At 36.6% G+C, this 17,510-nt stretch overlaps 1 protein-coding gene across 2 annotated transcripts in view; it reads right to left on the bottom strand.

Moving 5' to 3' along the window:
* Positions 1-17,510, bottom strand: part of NOX3 (NADPH oxidase 3) — a 108,212-nt gene that overhangs the window by 73,169 nt on the left and 17,533 nt on the right. For both annotated transcript variants that reach the window (XM_074265294.1, XM_074265293.1), the window contains 3 exons: positions 8,650-8,795; positions 6,114-6,295; positions 588-717 (listed from right to left, as the gene is read on the bottom strand). In XM_074265294.1, coding sequence (XP_074121395.1) covers positions 588-717; positions 6,114-6,295; positions 8,650-8,795 — 458 coding nt within the window. The remainder of the gene's footprint in view (positions 1-587; positions 718-6,113; positions 6,296-8,649; positions 8,796-17,510) is intronic.

Genomic DNA, 17,510 nt, shown 5'->3' with positions numbered 1-17,510 from the left:
GCCAAACCTTTTGTTTTTGTCTGCGGCTTCCTCTATTTTTCAATTTATTTCTTTTCAATGTATCTCTTTTATGTTGTCCCAATCTTCTGACTAAGGTCTACCTGTCCATTCTTAAGGTGCAACAGGGAACAAAAAAGAGTTAGGAGAAAGGGTTGGGGCGTAGAAGGAACAGAAGGACAGAGTAGAAATACAATTTTTCTTGAGTAATGTCTTTTATAGGACTTCCATTTTTTTATTTGAAGTGTGTACTTAAATTCAAAACGTCAGTAATATCCACATTCTCATAGGAGTATAAAACATTCAAAAATCAAATAAAGTGATGTGGTGGAAGGGGAGGCATGATAAAGCAAATCATCTTTTGCTTTTTTTGAATAAGCTGTTGCATCACATTTCTTTGCAAACAATCAAAAATTGTTTGCTAGTAGTTAGTAGACAAAAAGACAAAAAGTAGACAAAAGTAAATAAAAGATGTGTCTGTTAGTGACATAATTTTTAATAATCTTTTAATTAGAAAAAAGGAAACAAAATTCCCATTTATTTATATTTTAACTAGGTTTTGTGAGAAAGATCAGGAGGATCATTCTTACCGAAGGTTCATTGCCAGAGAACTGTGGCAAGGGGCACTGAGTGGTTTTGTTCCATTCAGTGAGATGATCTTTACAGTAGGTGACATTGTGAAGCATCAAACTCTCCAGTGTCTGACTTCGGACAATCTGTCTTCTCATACAAAAATGCCCAAAAGACAAAAGATAAACATTGGCATTTTCCTTTCAACATTTTTCCCCCAATGATGTAACATTATAAGACCATTTCATTCTAGAATATAGTGACAGATTAGTTTGTTGTTTTGTTCAGTTGCTTTAGTCATGTCTGACTCTTCATGCCCATTTGGGGATTTTTCTTGGCAAAAATACTGGAGTGCTTTGTTATGTCCTTCTCCTGTTCATTTTATAAATGAGAAACTAAGGCAAACAAGGTTAAGTGATTTGCCCAGGATCACATGGTTAGTAAGTGTCTGAGGCTGGATTTCAATTTAGCAAGATGAATTTTCCTAATTCTAGGCCCAGTATTCTCTTTACTGTGTGATCTAGCTGCCTGTAAATTAACTTCTTTAGAATATGTTATCATCATTATTATCATTTCCTTAGCATGGATCAGAGAACCTGATTGCAAATTCTGGTCCTTTGTTTTAGTAATATTATGACCTATCAACACCTATCCTACTATTTGCAAATAGAATGAATGGAGCATTTCTTTTCTAAGTATTCAAAATCATTTAGTACTCCTTGTAACTCAAAAAGGAAAAAAAAAAGATGGACCCTAGAATTTTGAGCAAAAGGGACTTTAAAGTGCTTCTAGAGAATACAATTTGGACCAGCAGAAAGCTTTCTGGATTTGATGGCAAATGCTGTGTCAAATGCTAACTATGGGCAATTGGAAAAGCCATTTAATCTCTAGTTACCTCATCTATAAAGAATTTGGTTGATTATTATTTTAATAATTTTCATATAATATTTAAAGCTTTGCAAAGCTTGAATCTGACAGAAAAAAACAGTGAGGTAGAAACACTATAGACATTAATATTCCCATGTTACATGTGAGGAAAACAGAAATAGGGAGAGGTTAAATGACTTTTCCATAGTCACACGGCTAATAAATTCTGGAGACAGAATCTGAAGATAAATCTTTTTCCTTTATGTTGTTCTATTAAAAGCTTCCTAAATAAACCAAGGATGGTTGGTACACATCATAATCCCTGATGCTGAGGAAGCTGAGTCTGGAGCTTGGGAAATGTGATCCAGTGTGCATACTATGCCTGGAACCACTAGGGTAAGTCCCCAGAAGCAAAGCGTGATCAGGCTGTATAAGGAGAAAGTGAACCAGCCCAGATCAACAGAGCAGGTCAAAGCTTCAGTGCCAGCCAATTTATAGGATTCAGGCTGTGGGTGGCTGGTATGCTTCAATTCATGTATAAGATAGGAAAAACAAACCACACAAAAAGAAAGGGGGAAAGAGAAAAAGAAAAGAATTGAAAAAGGAAAGTTGTTTTTTTGTTTGTTTGTTTGTTTGTTTTTTAATTCATGATCCATCGAATCATTCTCGAATTAATTCTGAAAGCTGATTTTGGTCAGCTGGCTATCTTTCTGTCAATCGGTTCTCCTTTCTTTTGCAAGTTTATTTAACTTTTTCCTTCTCATTTTTTTGACTGATGGAAGGGACTTTGAGGAAAAAAGGTCAGTAAAAGGGCAAGACACTGTCGTTTTAGCTCTTCAAAGACTCCTGCATGGCCTAGAGTCTGACAAGGTCACAGTAGATCATTTATGAAGCTTCCTTCATAATAACATTCAAAGATCTGAGGTGGGTTCTTGAAGTGAGCCTTACCAGTCGGTGTGACTATTATTAATTCAAATATAGATTGACCTTTGGCCAGTTGTTCCTGAGACCTGTTTCAGAGTCCATTTCCAAGTTTGTTCACCTGTAATCTAGTGGAGCTACATGGACAGTCAGAGTAGGTCATGTTGGAATTTCTCTTTTATTTCAATAAAACTATATTGTACTAAACTGAGGGAAACATTAATATTGGAAACTGAGAAACTCCGACCCTACACAAACTCATTATCCTGGTGGTTTCTTGGGTCACCCAGACTTTTTGCACCTTATGGGGTATGAAAACAGAGAGCAGCTGGATAGCCATAGAAACCATCTGGACATCATGAATCATTCTGACTGGACAGCTTTGTGGAGGTTATCTAGCCTGGAAAATATTTTCAGTTAGGTAAGCAGTTATATTTAATTCTCCAATTAAAAAAAAAGTGATTCACAGAATGACTAATTTAGGAAGTCGGTTATTTTGTTAACAAACATTTATTAAGAGTTTACTATGTGGGTGACAACACTGTTAATCTTAGATCTGTAAGGCTTTAACAAGTTCAAGAGTTGCACCTACTAGTAGATAACAATGGCCATGGGTTCAAGAACAGCTTCTGACACTCACTGTCTCTGTGTGACCCTGGGCAAGTCATCACAAAGCTCCAGGCAACTTTCTGCAACCTAGTTTGCAGAGTAGGGGCTGATCTACAGTGGTAGAGAGGTTTATTCACTAACACTTCCCTCCAGCAAAGACATTGCAGGTCCGCTTTAAAACAAAAGAAAAATCCCCAAACCCCACCAAAACAAATGAATCTACTTTTACTAGATCTTCCTTTGGAATTTGCAAGTGACTTCATTCATGCCCATTTAACTCCAGGATCCTTAAAGCACCCAAGATTAAATGGAGTTGTGGTTAAGTATTTCAGTCCTCTCTGACTTTTTTATGATATATTTGGGGTTTTCTTGGCAAAGATACTGGAGCCATTTGCCACTTTCTCCAGCTCATTTTTACAGAGGAAGCTGAGAGAAGTGACTTGCTCAGAGTTATAGTTAATAAGTATCTGAGACCAGATTTGATCTTGGGGAAATGAGTCTTCTTGACTCCAGGCCTAGGACTTTGTCCACTATACCACCTAGCCGCCCATTAAGTGAAGTCCCTATATCCAAATAAGTCTCTCCAAAAAGTAAATATTGCATTTTCCAGTTTACACCAATTCATTCACATTAAAAAATTCCAAATGCTTCACTACAAATTTAGATTCTCTTGTGTTTACATACTGCAGAAACACATTGGTGGGGTTAAGGTAAGGGAAATACATAAGGAATCACTATGGAAAGGATTACTATTCAAGTAGGGAATCTGGGGGGATTCTCAACCCCACTTGCAAGGTAACAGCATTAGCAACAGCTGTCATGAAAGGAGTTGGAGCAGACCCCCAGGAAAAAGGGTAGTTCCTCTGACAGAAGACAGCTGTGAGACCTTGACATCCCCAAGTAGACAAGTTAGTTTGCACTCAGAAAACTACCCAGAGGCCCAGCTAGAACTGCCCTGAGCAAGAAAAGTGTTATTAAATTGAAATGCAGGTGGGGAATTGAGCAGTGTGAGAGTAATGGAAAGCATACTAGACTTTGAAGCAGCAGGCCTGGCTTCTCCATTGTGACTTTATCACTTACTAGCTTTGTAACCTTCAGCAAATAATTTAACAGTTCTGAATCTCTTTCCTCTGCAGTAAAATGAAGGGTTAGATTAGATCAATGGTTTCCAACTTTTTGTTCCATGAACCACTTTCAACAACAAAAAAATTCATTGTGAACCTCCAGGGTAATTTGATATACTACTAGTAATATTTTTTATAATTACTTACTGATTGAGGCAACACTATAGAATTTTTAGTATGAACCCCTTTGACCAACATGAAGAACCCCTTGGGGGATTTGCAAACCAATAGATGAGAATCACTGGATTACATAATTATAGCTCATATTTGTATCATGCTTTAGAACTTCCAAAGTCAGTTCAGTTCAATTCAATTGATTGACTTCTGTCTTTGCATCCCCAGTGCCTAGCACAGTGCCTGACAAATGTAGACACTAAAGAAATGCTTATTGATTGATTTAATTAAAAAATCAAAAAAGGTCTACAAAATGTAAGGCATTGTGGTCTCAAAGACAAAAACAAAACAGACCTGTTCAAGGACTTCATTCTACTGGGAGGATGCGACATATAAAGATTTCAGCAAAAAATATACCTTGTATGTAAAAAATACAAAGAAACTTAAAGTTGGAGAGAGTACTGACTAAGAGGGAAGGGAATCAGGAAATACTTTATGTGTGAGGTGGCACCTAAGTTATGTCTTGGCAGAATCTAAAGCTCCTAAGAAATGAAGTTGAGGAGGGGGAGTGAATTCCAGACTTGAGAGACTAGCTACCTAAAGTCATCAAGGTGCCAGGATAGAATATTGTTAATGTGGATTTCTCAAATGCAGATTAAAAGCTGAGTTTCTTGAAGGCAAAAATTGATTTTACCTTTTTATTTTGTTCTGGGTTTTTTTTTTTGTTTTTGTTAATCAAAGAATTTAGCACAATACTTGGCACATGGCATTTATTAATGCTTATTTCTTACTGAATAACTGAATGAATCATGGACAAGAGATCTGTTTGACAGAACATAAAAGTTAATATTGGCAGTATAGTAAGTATAGCATTAATTTGAATCCAGGTCCTCTGTCCCTTAATCTCATCCCATTTACATGCCTTATGCTGCCTCTCTCTTAGGGACAGTAGCAATGACAATCAGTGATGATGGCAAAGGTCATAGTGATGGCAATGAGTCTGGCCTTCTGCTAAAGGAGCAGAATTTGAGATGTATTGGGAAAGAGAGAATAGATAACATTAGACTGCCTGAAGTTCCTTCTCCAATAGTGCACTTCATAGTGCTGCTTCATACCTTATGGTTGATTATTTTCCTTAGACACACATTCCAAAGTGGTCCATGTTGCTCCTTTCGGACTATGAATACCTATCACTTAGCTAGTGCTTGGAACCACAAGCCTTGGAAAACAACCAATCACAGGGGCTGGGTGGGAAGCAAGTGTAAGATAAGGAATCACCTTGCATGGATCTAGCTTGTGTATGTTTAACCATGGAAGGGCCAAGTAAATTTATCTGGAACCAGAAAATATTGGACTCCACATGCTACATTGTGCTGAAGATTTCCAATTTTTGCTTGAAATGCTTTGTTCAAATCTATAATTCATAATAGGGAATTGCAGTTCTTTTATGAAAATGTGGTAGCTACCACTGTAATAAGAGGAAGGAGACTTGGATTCAAGTTCCAGCTTGACCATGTATTGACCATTCTATAATCTTGGGCAAATCACAAACTATCTGAGTTTCTTTTCTCTCCACCTGGGTGTAGTAATTATGTATGCTCTTGTGCAAATTTAGTTATGAAATATCATTCTCTAATAAGAACAATTTCTGTTAGTAGTATGACATCAAGGTTACTGAAGCAAGAGTGATACAGAAACAGAACAGATCTTCAACATTTTCTTTTTAAACTCTTTCTTTTTACAAATGGTATAATGAGGTGAATGTCAGGTGAATTTTCTAGCACCACACAGTCATAAAAGCATGGCTAAAGTCCATCTGTGTGTTATGAATCTTTCAGAATGACAATCAAAGGTTTTTGGAAAGCACAGCGTTTTAATAGATTATCGTCTAAGAATAGAATGTGTACTTACCCGGTTCCATGGATAGCCAAGACAAGGAAGAAGATAACAAATGTGTGATGTGTATACCAGAATAACTCATATGAGACCTGTCTAATGAAATCAGTTGATGAGGTCATGATCAAAATCAAAATCACGGAGATCACCAATCCAGTTATACCAGCTATTGTGGTTAGGAATTCAGTAATTATGTTCTGAAAGAAATACATCTCAATTAGTACATGTTTTAAAGGTACTTTTCCTATTAATGACTGGAAAGCAAGAGCCTAAAATATTTTATGAAAGAAAGAAAAAATGAAAAAAAAGAAGTAAGAAAAAAGTAAAGAAAGAAAGAGAAAAAAAGGAAGGAAGAAAGGAAAGAAGACTGGAAAGAAGGAAGGAAGGCAGGAAGGGAGAAAGAATAGGAAAAAGGAAGGAAGTAAAGAAGAAAGGAAACAAGGAAGGAAGTAAAGAGGAAGAAAGGAAGGAAGGAAAGAAGGAAGGAAGGAAGGAAAGAAGGAAGGAAGGAAAGAAGGAAGGAAGGAAGGAAGGAAGGAAGGAAGAAAGCAAGGAAGAAAGGAAGAAAGGAAGGAAAGAAGGAAGGAAGGAAGGAAGGAAGGAAAGAAGGAAAGAAGGAAGGAAGGAAGAAAGGAAGGAAGAAAGCAAGGAAGAAAGGAAGAAAGGAAGGAAAGAAGGAAGGAAGGAAGGAAGGAAGAAATACTCAACAAGTATTGTCTACTTGTATATGCAAAATGCCAGGGATACAAAGATAAATATCACTTTCCTGGTTCTCAAAGAACTTATAACTTAGTAGGAGAGGCTGACCTATGTATCTAAATAAATATAACATGATAGAGAATGTGGATAAATGCATAAGAGAATTCAAATAGAATAATATAATAAATTTAAATTCTTATTTCTCCCACCCCCTTTGTTCATAGCCCCAGCTCTTAGAACAGGGCCTGACACATAGTAAAAATACAATAAATTCTAGTTTACTGATAGACTGGCTGACTGAGGGACCTTTTTCAGCTTAGGGAATCAGGGAAGCAGTTCCCTTCTCCTACAACAGCAGGGAAGACAAACCATGGGTGTCAGGTCAAATCAGCTTGTCTACTTTTGTAAGGTTTGATAACTGACTGGTTTTTATTTTAAAAAAAAAATAGAATAAAATTTTATTTAAAAATGTTAACAACAACAACATTCTTAGTTCCTAGGCTTTACAACTGTATTTGACACAAGGACTATAGTTTGCCAACCTTTGTAAAACAGACAGGGCTTCTTAAACTTTTTCTACTTACAACCCCTTTTTATCTGATAAGTTTTGACATTACCCTGGGGGTGTGTGTATATATATATATATATAATAGGTATGCAAATCAAACATTTACTGATAATAAATCATAATTTCACGATTCCCACATTCCATTACAAGACCCCATATGGGGAAGCTGGGCTCTAGAAGAAGGTTTCAATTCAAATAAGCTGATATTAATTTATAAAGTATTTTCTTTTACTGAGGTATAGCCTGAAATTTACCTTTAGTAAAGTGAACACTTTACTCAAAAATAGCATAAAATAATAGTGTAAGCAAGAAAAAAGTGGAATGTTTAAAGTAAACCTTTAAGAGAATAAGCTGCTTTTAAACATACTTAAGCATCTTACTAAAAAGCATTATTACGCTAATTTTTATCATCATAATCACTATTATTGCCATTTGACACATGAGGGAACCAAAGCTAAGAGGTTGATTTACCCAGGGTCACATAGCAGTGGCGATTGGAACCAGAACCCAAACTCAGAATTTTAGGGGGCTAGAAAACACTGCAGGAGACTTGTTAAAAGTGACAACTTAGTGGAAGAGCCAGGATTTTTTGAACCCAGGCTTCAGATCTTTCATTAAAATACTTTTTTGTTCCCAAGAGAAAGATAGTTAACACAATGCATGTATGGAGATTATTGATAATTTGGATGATTATATTTTTATCATCCTCTTCCTTCAATAATCAGCCTCTCTGTGCAGTCACAGTTAACTCTAATGGTAACACTAGCCATAAAATTAGCTCATTTCCCCAATATCAGATATATACCAACAGCAATTCAAATGTATGCCAAAATATGAGGCCTATCAGAGTGGGTCAAAAAAACAATTTGCAAATTGAAAATGAAGACATCCAATTTACGTTCCCTGAATTTGGATGATACTTCATAGTTATGAGTCTGACACAAGGTGAAAAAAAAGTTCTCTTATGCAAGGTTTTAAAATGTAAAATATTGCATTTTAACAGGTTTATTGCATTTTATACTAGACCTAATCTACTCTCCCTTCCCCCAATAAACTAATTAAGTGCCATTCCTTGCTTTTTTCCTTGCTGTGTACCCTCTCAGCAGTTTATAGTAAAAAAAAAAAAATCACATTTTTTAGCTGAAATTGATGTTAGCATTTGGCAGACCCTCTGCCTTGCTCTCTTTTATTAAAAGGTTTTGAAATATGGTTTTCTTGACAGAGAGATCAAAAGAGGAAGATTTCTCAGATGAGAAAAATGGACAAGCACTGAAGGAAACTCACTGTGTCATATTTCCTGATTGGGTTCAGGTAGCTTTCATTTGGGTTGTTGCCAAGGTAAGAAAGCTTGTTTGGCAGCTCCCCAGCCCCTTTGGATTGGCCAATGTGATAGCGCTCCATGTTGACCACATGTGCCACAATATGGATAGCTAGAGAAAAAGAGGACAAATGCACAGGGATTAACATAACCTCTCTTGAATCCTTGCCAAAGTCCCAATGGATTTCTTCTCTAGAATTGTCTACCATCTTGATTTTGTAGCCTCTGGGGCAGAGGGAGTGTTCACCATTCTCTGGAGATGTTGTGAGGTTCTCTAAATAAATCTTGCATCACAAAATTGAGAAGCACAATCAAAATTTATTTTGATTTAAAACACTAACAGAAAAAAAATTTCATGTGGCACTTTGCAGGGATGATGGTGAGCATCATGAAATCATGCAATTAACAAGATGTATACCTAGCTGAAACAGTACCCGGGGCAAGTTTCAGTGGATATAGAATAGCGTGGTGTGATGGAGAAGTGGTAAGTCTCTCCCTGACATCCTCTAACTCCATGCCCTTCATTTACCCTGGAAGGTAGAACACAGTGACCCAAAGAATAGTTCTTCCAATGGTGTAGTTGGCTTAGGAGACATTATTCCTCTCTCCTCCCACCTTGGGCCATAGGATTATCTATTGATGTATGGCTGGAAGGAACCACTAAAGGCCATCTAGTCTAATTCAGGGAAGGCAGCAAGGTGACACAGTGGAAAGAGTGCCAGGTTTAGAGTCAGGAAGACTCAACTTTGTGGGTTCAAATATTGCCTCAGACATTAGCTGTGTGATCCTGGGCAAGTCACACAACCTAACAGTTTCCTCATTGGTAAAATGAGCTAAAGAATGAAATGGAAGCACTCTAGTGTCTTTGCCAAGAAAACACCAAATGGGGTCATGAAGAATTGTTTATGACTGAACAAAGCCTAATATTCTCATTTTTACAGATGAGATAACTGAAGTCCCAAAAGGTAAAGAGATTTGGCAAAGATCACCCAGGAGTAAAAGTCATAGGGAGTAAGTCTAAGGTCACGCAGGAAGTGACAGAATATATATCCCACCTTGTTTGACTCTAAATTAAGACTTCTTTGTACAATACCACTCTTACCTTAAAGGAAATGGGTAGGTGGGAAGTAGTGGGTGGAGATAGTTCTTGGAGAATAGTCCTAAGGTTACAGGACCTTTCCATTACATCCAACTGAGGGATGTCTAGGTGAAGTATATACGGGTTCAAGTGTCCACTAGACTTTTTTTTAAATCTATATCTTTTAGTTGTTTTTATTCAGGTTCACATTAGCATGCATGTCAAATTGCAGAGGATTTTAGGAACTTCTAACTTTAAATCAAATAATTATTTGGGACCAAAGCACTGATTCAAGTCAAGTCTAGGTATAGAGTTCAAAAGATAAACAACTAAAATAGCTAAGTGGTATTTTTTTGTTGTTTTTTTTTTCCTGAGGCTGGGGTTAAGTGACTTGCCCAGGGTCATACAGCTAGGAAGTGTTAAGTGTCTGAGACCAGATTTGAACTCAGGTCCTCCTGACTTCAGGGCAGATGCTCTATTAAGTGGTATAATTGATAGAGTACCAGCCCTGGAGTTAGGAGGATCTGAGCTTAATCTGGCCTTAGAAACCTGTGTTAATTGTGTGACTTAACCCCAATTACCTTGCCTTAAAAGAAATGTAGACAGTCTTAGCTTGGAAGCATTCATTAGCATTTGCAATGAAAAAAACAAAACAAAACAACAACAACAACAACAACAAAACAACAAACTATCAGTCTGAAGAGAGATATACTACCAGGTAGTAACTGAGATGACCAGCAAAAATTCAAAAGAGATGAACTCAGTTATGAGAGAGAAATCCAGTTTTGACGAGACCAAGGAAGAGATAAATGCACTAATGAAGCACCATCCAATCTCAGTCTCACCACACTGAATGGTCCATATAATCAGGAAAAGACTATAGACAATGTTTAGTCAGGACTATTATTTTTATTTTAAAATTATTAAATTATTTTATTTTTATTATAATAATTAATAATTAAAATAATTTAATAATTTTAAAATAAAAATAATATTTTTTATATTTTTTAATCTTTCATTTTATTTATTTATTTTTAAAACTTCAAAAGCAGTGTGATTACAAAGCCCAAAGATAGTTAGTCTTGAAGTTTCAGGAAAAAAAGCAGTTGTTCCTTCACAGGTTTACCCTGGTCACACATTTCCAGTATGTGTGTGTCTTTCTTTACCTGTCCCACTTTCCCCATGGACCATGTGTGTGTACACACTTTATGGGATGATGTGCTCCAAGTTCTTTAGTAGGAAATATTTGATTATGATTATGATTTGATCATTTGTCTGCCTTGAACTATTTGTTTCTTATAATTGATTACTAAAAATAGATATAACTGGGGCATCTTAAAAATTGTGTGTGCATGTGGATTAATTTTCAGTGAGTACCCTGAAGCCATGTATATCACACTTGAAGTCAGGAAGGATGCCCCAGATCCTAAACCTGGAAGAGATCATGCTTTAGTAGTGTGATTGTCCAGCCACCCACATGCATTGAATCTTGTTAACTATGTCCAGTAACTATGTGGACCATGGCCTCTTTCTTTAGGAAAAGTCTTTCTCTAGGATCCTACTAATTGTATGTGCACTCCAGATTCTTCTAAAGGATTCGGAATTCATGTACTTGAAATAGATTTGTATACAAGGATATGCTTATTGAATATATTCCTAATGGATAGAGAGCCTTCTTTTGCATGTATTTAAGGACAAGACTCTACAGCTAACATTTAGGGAAATGGTTACATTTAAACTTTAAATCAAGAAAATAAACACATAACATCATCCAGCCTGAGGGCTCTACTTCTAATGCTGCTCATTACTGGCTTCTGAAATCTGTTGGGTAGTCAGCAAGCACAACACAGAGGCACTGATACATTGATGGACACTCTGAGAATGGGATGCCTGTGAGGGGGCCAGATGTTGTCTGCTACTGGGGAGTAGATTCAAGGAAGAGACCACAACTTATTCTACCCAGGAGGTATCTAACCCTCTTATTATATTTTCCTTTTCTCTTCAGGGAAGAGTTAATACTGCTGGGTAATCTCCTAGCCTATAGTGAGGCAATCATTCTATGCTACAGGAAGAATGTTTTGACATCTTCACTGGTTAATAGTGGAGGCTAGGATTGTGTTGGTAAATGTTTAATGACTAGCTAGTTGCAAAAAAAAAGCATGACATTCTTTTTAGCTTAATCTGCATCATTAACATTTTCTTAGTCTCTTTTTTAAAAAAAAGATAATTAGCAAAATAATAAATTAAGCCTTGATTTGTAAATTGTTGATATTTGAGTTGTAGATGCTTTCACTGAATATTTAACAATTAACAAACCAAACTTGAGCTGACTCCAGCACAATCCTGATTAGAAGTGTTCTTTCCTTCATTTCCTTCATTCCTTCCTTATTTTGTTTGTTTGTTCATTCCTTCCTTTAAAAAAAGTTAGGGATTTTAACTTCCCATGGATATCAGTGTTAACACTAAGGGCATTCACTTATTTTGTCTTGATCTTGCTAATGGATTAACTTACATTTCTTTCTCATAAAATTTTTACTAAATACAGTACATATATAATACACATAAAATAATATCTTGACTAAATATCTTTTATACTATTTTTTGTCAAAAGCATCTTTGTTAACATGCTATAACCAACTGGGTACATTATACTACATTTCTAGTAAGTGGTTTTTCCATTCACTATTAGATTATTTGCAAACTTAATTCTTTAAATTCTATTATTTGTGGTCATATAAACTCAACAAAAAATTGTTTAAAGGCTATTAAAATGTGGATTTCTGGTATCAGATTGCTGGTTTTCAAAAGAAGTTGATAGTTGGTGCTTGAAAAAAATTGATTTTTAAATGCATCTTTCTGTCTCTCTCTGTTTGTCTTTTTTCAAATCTGCACTGAGATAATTTTTCTTCTTCAGAAACTGTATAAGTGACCAAAGTAGATATTACAACTGCATTCATAATTTGAATTAGATATTCTTCATCCGTTCAGTGGATCCCTATGTAAATAATTTTGATTGGTTGTGGATCTTATCAAAGAAGCACTAGAGTATTCTGAGGATTGATGTAACCAACACAAATTATTCACAACCTGGAGCAACTGGTAAACCTCCCCATTTATAAGGAATACTTTTCCCTTTGGACTTGCAGGACATCTTCCAAGGTGTGGCATCCTTTGCCCTTACTCAAAAAGTAGAGAATCTCTAAGTGAAATTATCTTGGGATATTTTTCTATAAATGATTTCTGTATGTTTCAAGCAATTCCTCATGATTTCAGCATAAGCATGGGAGATACTTTGTTGAAGGAGAGTTCTACAAATGAAATTCCTATTAAGAAAATAATCAACTAACAATAAGCTCTGTGGGACCTTATACTCTCTATACTCATTTTAGGTAATTGTATGCCAATAAAGACGTGGTTTTCTATAGAAAATTATTTATAAAAGCCTGCCTATGCTCAACTCATATTTTCAAACGAGCACACCTTTAACAAGTGCCTTAGAGAATTCTCCTAAAGAGTTTATAGAAATGAGCAAGTAGCCATATGGATCAATAGTGATTGATGTCATCTTGATTACTTTTTTGGGGGGGGTAATAGTTCCATCTATGGATTTTTCTAGTCATTTGGTATTTTCTCTTCTTGCTGATATAGTAATTACTATGATGAGAAGCCCAAAGGAAATTAGAAAGCATCTTAATCATGGAATCCTTGCTTCTTTGTCACAAAGAGAAACATGTAAACCAAGGGCAAACTGGTTTAGAATATAACCTCAGTTGTGAGGGGTGTGGAGGACAATGATAAAAGATTTTGAGCTGTAGTATTTCACAGAGCAGCAAAGAAGAGTGGAAGTGAAAACAAATCTGCAGAAGGCTTGGCATTCTGAGATCCTTCATTCTCAGAGTAATTATAGATGAAAATGGATAGAAAAACAAATTAAGGCAATTCTATTAGCATTTCTATACAAAATTTTTTCTTCATCATCTATGATAGTAGAATCAACACATTTTGCCCATAAAAGTTGTGTCTGATGTGTCAAATGAAGAAATGGCAAAGGCATGAAAAAAGATGAAAACAAGAACAGGTGAACTAGACCAAGTAACACAATCAAAATCCATGATAGAGGTTTTATACAAGAATTGAGAGTTTTTACTCTATTGTAGTTTACAGAAGAATGGTATCAGGTAACTGCTTATTACTCAGTAGATATTATAGAAAGCCATTTAAGAGTTTCATCAAGCTATGTGACATGACCTGATCTGTGAATATGGAAAACAAGTCTGACAGATGGCAGTGTAAAAAACGATTTGGAGAAAGAAGAGTGGAAGTGGGAAGACCTGACAAGAAACTATTACATCTCTCCAGGTAGATGGTAATGAAGGTCTGTGCTATGATAGAGGCAGTGGGAATAGAAGACCAGGGACAGCTAGAGCTAAAATTGAATAGAGGAAATGGGGTTTTGTGCCAGTGCAAAAATTTAGATGGGTTGCATTTCCTCCCTCACTTGCTATTGGGATCAGATATTGGAAAAAAAACAAAACCGACAATTAAAGGCAATCATTCTGTGTCCCAAACCAGTATTCTACCATGGGTGAGGTTCTCTTCTATTTGCTCCCACTAACTTTTATTCTGAATAACTTTTAGACTATTATATTTCTCTCTTCTAATGGCATATTCATAAAAAACAACCCAAAAAACAAACTTTCCTTTTAACACATCTCACAGCAAAACTTTTTGGAGGATATCTTAGCAAACTTAAGTTACAATAGTGAATCATATCTATATTGCAGGTTAGTCCCCTAGAGATTTTGGTCCAAAGTTTTAGCCCCATTCACCTTATCAGCTAAGTATGAAAACTATTATTGTTATATAAAATACTTTTTGCCTGAGCTCCTAGCAAGCCTTAGGCAAGGCACAGTTTTCTGCTGCAAAAACCATCCATTCTAACTTCCAACATCTAAGGTAAGCAAAGGGGAAGATTTCCAGAATAGCTTCAAAAGCTTTGGTATCAGCATCTGTCCAAGACACCTGAGCAGGAGAGAAGTTACCATAGCAACCCAGACAGGGTTTCAAAAGAGTCTAGAGTACAGGGGAAGCTGAGGTGGCTGAGGATGTAGGGCATAAACGGAGGGACATATTCTCCTATCTATTGCTAACTCTGTGCTACCTATGATCATCAGGCACTGTGTTGACGGCAACTGCCCCAGGTCCCTCACTTGAATTTTGCTACCATTCCACTGCCTGTTTTCCTATTCCATCATTCTATGACTTATGAACATACTCCTTAGCTTCCTCCATTTAGAGCCTTTACGCTGCTCCTGATACCTTAAACTTTGATAGTTGAGCTTTTGCCTTAAATTTCCCAGATTTAGTACTTCCCTACCATTTGCAAATCATTCTGTTACAACTGCCTGTGATTTTCCTCCATTAGAATGTGACTATTAAGTTTGATTATATTTGTATACCCAGTTTTTAGAAAAGTATCTGGTAACACAAACGTTTTTCCCTCCCTCCTTCCCTCCCTTCCTTCCTTCCTTTCTTCTCTTCCTTCCTTCCTTCCTTCCTTCCTTCCTTCCTTCCTTCCTTCCTTCCTTCCTTCCTTCCTTCCTTCCTTCCTTCCTTCCTTCCTTCCTTCCTTTCTTCTCTTCCTTCCTTCCTTCCTTCCTTCCTTCCTTCCTTCCTTCCTTCCTTCCTTCCTTCCTTCCTTCCTTCCTTCCTTCCTTCCTTCTCTTCCTTCTCTTCCTTCCTTCCTTCCTTCCTTCCTTCCTTCCTTCCTTCCTTCCTTCCTTCCTTCCTTCCTTCCTTCCTTCCTTCCTTCCTTCCTTCTCTTCCTTCTCTTCCTTCCTTCCTTCCTTCCTTCCTTCCTTCCTTCCTTCCTTCCTTCCTTCCTTCCTTCCTTCCTTCCTTCCTTCCTTCCTTCCTTCCTTCCTTCCTTCCTTCCTTCCTTCCTTTCTTCTTTCCTTCTTTCTTTCCTTCTTTCCTTCCTTCCTTCCCTTCTTCTCTTCCTTCCTTCCTTCCGTTCCTTCCCTTCCTTCTTCCTCCCTTCCTTCTTTTTTCCCCTGCATTTTAGAGTTAAAGGAGATTGATTCTGTGGAATTTCATCATTTGCATTGGGCATGTTACAGGAAGCATAGCCTTGTGGAGACAGGCCGTTTCCTCTAAGGCATGACTGGATCTAGTTAGTTTACCTGAAAACCACCCCTGATATACTATAGTTGAATGCTTGTATTACTTGAAAATGAGATTCAAATTTTTGAGAAGATAAAGATGATTGTAATAAGTATCAGTGGGGGGAATTCCCACATCAAGGAAATCATAGCTCCTTAAAGTATGGAAGTAGGGAGTTCTTTCATATTAAGGAGTAACATATTAAATAATATTGGAACTAGATGTTTTGCTACCCCCATATCACACTGCTATTAAAATAATCCAAACATAAGATGTCAGATTGCCCCTCCCAGAAGGATTTCACACTGTCACAATGGGATGACTTCTAGAAACCTTGCCAGAAACTTGAAAATTCTGGTTTTTCCATATGAAAATTGCTTTATACTATAAATCATCTTGGGGCAATTAGTTGACATAGAGTTTGGGCCTGAAGTCAAAATAACTCATCTTGCTGAGTTCAAAATATCTGTCCCCACACTTACTAGCTGTGTAACCCTAAGAACTTCACTTAACCTTGTTTGCCTCAGTTTCCTCATCTGTAAAATGAGTTGGAGAAGGAAATGAAAACCCCAAATAGGGTCACAAAGGGTAAGTGAGTGAACATAACAAATAAATCACCTGGGGCTTGGTGTGCCTTGTTCCTCTTCACATAATCTAGGATTTGAATAAACTGGCCTTCTTATGGATCCTCACACAGCCCTTTTTTATCTGCCTGCATTGATTTGCCCAGGCTGCCACTTCTTTCCTTTCTCACTCTGCCTCCTAGAGATTTTAGTTCCTTTGAATATTCAGCTTACCTGGCATTTCCTACAATGGGGCATTTTCTGTCCCTCTCTTCCAACCATTAGGTACAAGTACTTTCCCCATAAATGACTATGCATTTTTTATATAGGCTATTTATATACTCCCAGGTACACATATTCTTTTCCCTGATTGAATGAATGCAGGGACTATTACATTTCATTTTGATATCATTAATACCTGCTACATAGTAGATACTCAATAAATGCTTTTAATTTGTCATAAAGCTCTGGACTTGGAGACAGGAAGATCTGAGTTTAAATTCGTTCTCAGAGACTGATTATGCAATCCTAGGCAAATAATTTAACTTCTGTCTGTCTCAGTTTCTTCCCCTGTAAAGTAGGGATAGTAATATCACCTACCCTCACAGGGTCTTTTGGGAGGATCAAATGAGGTAATACTTGTAAACAGCACTAAGGGCTGTGATTTTCTATTATTGTTGTTTTGTCCTTAGTTCTAGAAGAAGACCATGATATCAGATGCCATGACTTGCAAGTGAATTGAATTTAAGTGATGGAGGGCTGTATAAGGTTACTAACCTTCTTTCCTCTGAGCCATCAGGATGCGTGGATATAGCCCCGGATTAAGTAAAAGTACACAATAAATGTTTATATCTTTACCTCTCCTTTCTTTTATTAATTAGTATAGATTAATATCTTATTTTCAGAGTGCTTTTTCAAAAACTAATCTTACTACTTTAAAAAAATGGCACTTTCAAGGTCAGTTGCTTTCATTTTTCCCTGCTAGAATGTAAAAGTGGTTCAGGTGCAAAGCTGTGAAGAATAG

This window comes from Sminthopsis crassicaudata, chromosome 4, assembly GCF_048593235.1.
Source record: "Sminthopsis crassicaudata isolate SCR6 chromosome 4, ASM4859323v1, whole genome shotgun sequence".
Lineage (NCBI taxonomy): Eukaryota > Metazoa > Chordata > Mammalia > Dasyuromorphia > Dasyuridae > Sminthopsis > Sminthopsis crassicaudata.
The sequence above is the reverse complement of the archived record's forward strand: the minus strand, read 5'-3'. Positions and strand labels throughout refer to the sequence as shown.